The sequence below is a fragment of the Branchiostoma belcheri genome, unplaced genomic scaffold (assembly GCF_001625305.1).
Source record: "Branchiostoma belcheri isolate BF01 breed outbred unplaced genomic scaffold, Haploidv18h27 scaffold219, whole genome shotgun sequence".
NCBI lineage: Eukaryota > Metazoa > Chordata > Leptocardii > Amphioxiformes > Branchiostomatidae > Branchiostoma > Branchiostoma belcheri.
In genome coordinates this window covers 304,612-310,283 of record NW_017803702.1, presented here as the reverse complement: position 1 = coordinate 310,283, position 5,672 = coordinate 304,612, and the positions used below count along the sequence as shown (strand labels likewise).

Below are 5,672 nucleotides of genomic sequence, written 5' to 3'. Positions count from 1 at the left end.
CGTCTCTCTCTCTCTCTCTCTCTCTCTCTCTCTCTCTCTCTCTCTCTCTATATATATATATATATATATATATATATATATATATATATATATATATGTATATATATAAATCTGTAACAGTAAAAAAAACGGAATTCAACATTTGCCTCAGGGTAGTTTGATTGTATATTGATATTTTACTAGATTTATATTATTATTGGTTATTTTTCAGGAATCTACAAATAGAAAAGGAAACAGGCCGGACGTACTACACACAAGAGACAACAGAACCTGGTGATGATGACAAGGGGACTAAGAATGAGACTGAAGCGGTGACGGTCTCTGAGATCCGTTATTGTAATTTTAAAGACCGTAAAAACCTTGAGGACAGCATGGCCAAGAGGAGGCTGGCGCTTCAACGTGCTGTTACAGTGTACCTAGAAGAGGTAAGGAGAATATTACTGACCGTTACACCTGGTATAGCTAAACAACTCATTTTAAAATGTTGGATTGTAAGCCTTCAGTTCAACACTCAATGATTTTAAATGTGTTTGTTTTCTTTTTTACACTTCAAGAGTAAGTCCAGTGATTGCAGATATATACACAGAAAATAACCCTTATGTATATATTCTTGTAGGGTCGTATCCTGAGTTCAGACTTCCTCCTTCCCGCTGGAGAGGCAGGCTGTGAAACCGCCATGTTGGCGTTCCTTCAGGAAGACAACACCGGCGTGCCCACATGGGAAGACATGACCGGAGGACAAGAGTTCATGGTCGTGTTTGACATGCCGTACGACATTCCGGGGATTCTTCGGGCCCAAGACGCGCTGACAATAAAGTTCTTCCGTCACATGTGGTTCTCTACCAGGAAAGGGTCTGTACCACATTTGTATGATAGCTACAAAAACGGGGGAAGCAATGACGTCCAGGCGAAAAAGGTAAAGAAATCAGAACATACAGAACATTGTGTATTACAAAGATTACTCAGAGATCAAATTTATAATGACCACTGTCGCCTTCATCAGGGCACTCCAGTCATCACAGAGACGGTGGACGATATAAACTGCCTGGTACTTTTGAGTTATTGCTTACGTCACGTATCCGTAAAGTCTCGTGTGATTAATGTCACGTGTCTGTATATCGCAACTCTCGCGAGATTATGTTTTAAAGTGATTGGTCATTCATTATCCTGATGAAGGCGACAGTGGTCGTCAAAAATTTGATCTCTGTGTAATTTTTGTATTGGAACAAAGTCCAACATTTTACTATGATTACTACCAACACAGATTAACTTTCTCTGCAGTTTTACAATGCAATTGTACATGACTTGACAATTCCGCAGGTCAGCGTTCAGGGCCTTGTCATGTCGTATGATGAGGGAACAGGTGTCTTCACGGTGACGGAGGACGACTTTAATGCCTCAGCTACACTACTGACAGACTTGCCAGGGTGGGTTAAAGGTCGTGACGTAGCCAGAGCTGAGTACAAACAACTACTCAACCACTTAAGCCAGAAAAGGTAAGTAATCCAAACTAGACCAATTATGATAAGGGAATAATTCGTGTCACAATAAATGTTGTTTTTTTTTTTGCTTTAACTTTAAATATTAATTATTCATGGTGATACAATTAAGATTAGTTGAGTCAATCCGATTATGTGTGTGAGTCCCTGCTGTTGTTTTGCAGTGACACAGTTGGAGACGTACCGTGTAGCATCCAATGGTCCAACGCGCATCGCTTTGACCCGACCGACGGAGGAAAGTGCATCCACTTCACTGCAGCATCAGAGGGTGACATATTTGTTGTGTTTGCCAGCATCCCGCAAAATCATGAGACCTGGATATACATACAGATCTCACCTGAGGGAGTGGCAATTTATAAGGTCAGCAGAACAAACTCTAACTCTGCAAGGTTTTATAAGATATACATTTTTACGGCCATGAAAACTGACGTGGCATTTGCCTTCTTTTTATTCATGATAAATCTCATTGACCAATGGTTGCAACGACGGTCTTTCCCTAGAACAGCTATTCCCAAATGTACGAAAATGCTCAATTGTATGAGTTGGACATTTAGTGGACATGCTTAATGGGCCAAGCCAGTGATTTTTATGTCAATTGTTTTAGCTATCACTATAACTACTATCAGCAGTGTATTTGAGGTGTACCCAGCCTCTATGCATTTGAGCCAAAAATATAGATTCCTATTTATTCAGTTGATTACATAAGATTCATAAGAATCTTACAATTTTTTAATATACTGTAATGGGACAATAGTAATTTTTTGCTTACAAACATGTAGGCACTGCGGCTACAGACCACCCAGCTGAATGACAACGCCGGCGGTCTGGGTTCGGCAACCCTGTACCAGTCGTACTTTGTCTGTGTGACTGAAGATGTGGACGAGAAGACAACAATAGTTCAATACGGCAAGACGCCTGACAACGAGGTATGTACATGTATACATAAATACGAAATTCAGATTTTTTTGCTTAAACAATATCAGTCTCTCCGACAAAAAAATGAATATATTTTACTCAAATGATAATAGGAACGTCCCCACGTCTGGTTGAGTTTTACATTCAACGAGGTGGCGTCCCTTCGCTACTATTCCTTCGGCAGTGGAGAGTCTCCTGTCAAGGTGATGGGACTGTCACTGCTGGACAAGCCGGCAAAGGACTTCATCATCTGCCGGGAAGGGACAGAGATGATCAACGGGGTCTGTCAACAAAAATGTCACTCGGAGTGTGAAGGTGACCTCGTTGATATATTTGATTTTTTATCTATTTTAGAGAATTATGTAGTCTTATTAAAATCATTATTATTAATTGTAGTTTAATTATAGTTGCTCGCGTTATGTTTGGTTCCAAGTGCACAAATCGACGGATCCACCTCATGTAAAATTACCTTATAGTGTACAAAGACTTCAAAGGAATTTGCTTCTTTTGTTGTTTTTCCTCAGCGACTTGGTTCATATTACGCGTTTTCCCCTCTTTGCCTTCGACTGAAGGCTATGCCTTCGGAGAAGGTTATGAAATCGGGTTTGCACTGTTTGGCAGATTAGGCACGATAACTCTTGAAGGCAAGGTCCGAGGTTCACGCTTTTTGGCAGGCAGGTTGATTTAGGGGTGGCCATTGTCAAGGCTAAAAATGGGCTTCGTGGGGGGTTCCTAAGTCACTGTAGTTGACCTTGGTTTTGGTGTTTTTTCCTTGTCATCAAGATATCTCGAGAATCCTTAAATGGATGTTCATTATTTTTAGTGGGCAAGTTACCGTTGAAAATGCCGAGGTCAAGTTCAAAGATGGGCCCCGTGGGGGTTTCTATGTCACTGCAGTTGACCTTTGTTTTTTGTGTTTTTTCTTGTCATCAAGATAACTCGAGAATCTTTAAATGGATGTTCATGTTTTTTAGTTGGCAAGTTACCATTGACAATACCAAGGTCAAGTTCGGATATGGGCTTCGTGGGGGGTCCCCACGTCATTGAATTAGAAAGTACTGCAGCGAAACTTCTGGTTTTTAAATCTCGTGATATGGACGTGCTAGGGTCATGATTTTTAAATGGTAGGTAGCTCTCGTGCTCAGAAAGAAGTGCCGTAAGTTTGGGCCCCGTAGCAGCTTGTTTGGGAAATGCAGAGGCATTTGTTTGAAAATGTTTGAAGTAGGATAGCTCAAGAAACGGTTGACGAATTGTTGTTATTTTTGATATCTCGGTAGCTTAAGTGATGCTTGACCTAATTAGATGACGATTATGCAAATCACGATCTAATTTTCATAATTAATGACAAAAGTCTATAAATCTGCTACGTTCCATGATAGAACAATTAAAATGGTGGCATATTTAATCAAGAGGAAGAGGAACATTGACAGATATTAATTATGTAAATTGTGACCCAATTTGATTAATTAATAAGAGAAATCTATATGTCTTTCATACTGCACTAGACCTTTTTGTTTCCACCCTCTGTGGATTACATTGATTTATGCCCACAAGGATAGCTGGAAAAAACTTTCCTGTTTGTTGAAACAACAGAATCCTTGCGAAATTGGCGAAAGTGGCGCTTAATGCTGCATTAATACTGAAAGTTTTAATACTGGGTTAATGCTGGGTTAACGACTCGGCCAGCCTTCAAACACACATAGATACATCATTCATAATGTACAATGTAGAAAAGGCAATCTTTCTTTTTATTAATGTTTGTTACATGTACTGGAGCAACTGCATAACTCTTGTAAAATTTGTGAACCCTGACACAAGACTGCACAAATGTATGTGCTAATGTTGTAGGGAATACAGGAAACCTATTCATATCTAGGTTAAAACAACAAGTTACAGACAGGAAGCTGTCAACATTGGTTTTAGTTGAAAAAACGTTTTCTTTGAAATTGTTTGTTGAAAAAACATTAGTGGCCCAGTGCCCAGCAGAGCGTGCTTTATTTGTCAGGTCCGTGGCCCCCAGTGTGAACATCTGGAATTAGCCTGGTTGCCAGACCCATAGCACACTGGACACAAAGTATCTCAGTGCTCACTGAGTCTACTTTGTGTCCAGTGTGCTATGGGTTTGGCACCCAGGCAAATCTGGAATATGCATAATGTGAATAGGCTTCCTGTATTCCCTACAACATTAGCATGTACATTTGTGCAGTCTTGTGTAGTACATTTGTGCATATCGTATCGTATTATGCAACAGAAGTTGAAGATTTAAACCCGATATAAGGTCACAAACTTTGTTTTAATCGAGAACATTGTTGGTATACTGTACACAATGGCCAGGTCACTAGAATAAGGTGGTCTGAACGCATTGAACAGTATCTAATCTTTATTAAGCTTTGTTGCTTTAGCGAGGAGCACGGCGGTATTCTATGAATGACTTTGAGTTTGATGCCTGTAATCTTCTTCATAATGGGTCGTGTGGAGAGGGAATAGAGAAGCTCTGCCATGAAAGGATAGATTTTCACGACCATATTATGGTCCGGTGGGCCCCCACAAGAAAACTAACATAGCCAAACTGCGTCGCCAACCTGAGAAATAACCAGTAAATAACTACCAGCTCAAAAATTGAAGATTGTTAAATTGCAACTAGGATACATATTTTATTTGAATTCTATCCTGGATAAATTGCATTGACAGGATAGACTGGGACGGTTAGGTAGGTCACCCGAGGCTGTCACCTCAGCCCTGCCAGTAACCTCTCGGGACGTCCCCGGAGGACCTGGGCTAATCTATACCACCATCCGGGCTGGTATGGAAAGTCGGGCTGTTTCCTGCTAAAAGTTTGATACGACGGTCCCTCTAACAAGTAAGGCACAATGAGTGTCTCCTTGTGGGGGAAGATTAACTTTCTACCAGGCACCATGGATCGCTGGAAAAATAGTAGAAAACGGCCAAAAAAAGGGAATAGTTTGCCGCTAAAGGGTCAGTTAGCCCGCTAGAGAGATGCAACTCACCGGAAGGAACCCATTTATCTTACATACCACATACCATCACAACAATTGGCCAGTTTGTGTGATTTTGTAGTGCAATTGTTTTCAATGTATTGGACATCGCACGCTTCAACAACACTGGCTGCATAGAAGAAGAATTTAGTTGAAGGAGCTTTTGCCGTTTTGAAGTTTGGATCACCGCATATCGGAGGGAAGAAAACAACTTTTCGCGGCCAGACTCCCCAGGCCTATTCTCCTCTCCTTTTTGCCGAAT

General features: G+C 40.8%; 1 protein-coding gene across 1 annotated transcript in view; it reads left to right on the top strand.

The window, feature by feature from the left end:
- Positions 1-5,672, top strand: part of LOC109470067 — a 27,322-nt gene that overhangs the window by 7,058 nt on the left and 14,592 nt on the right. Inside the window, exons 7-12 of the mRNA XM_019768846.1 lie at positions 212-425; positions 617-916; positions 1,321-1,496; positions 1,664-1,859; positions 2,279-2,425; positions 2,528-2,721. Coding sequence (XP_019624405.1) covers positions 212-425; positions 617-916; positions 1,321-1,496; positions 1,664-1,859; positions 2,279-2,425; positions 2,528-2,721 — 1,227 coding nt within the window. The remainder of the gene's footprint in view (positions 1-211; positions 426-616; positions 917-1,320; positions 1,497-1,663; positions 1,860-2,278; positions 2,426-2,527; positions 2,722-5,672) is intronic.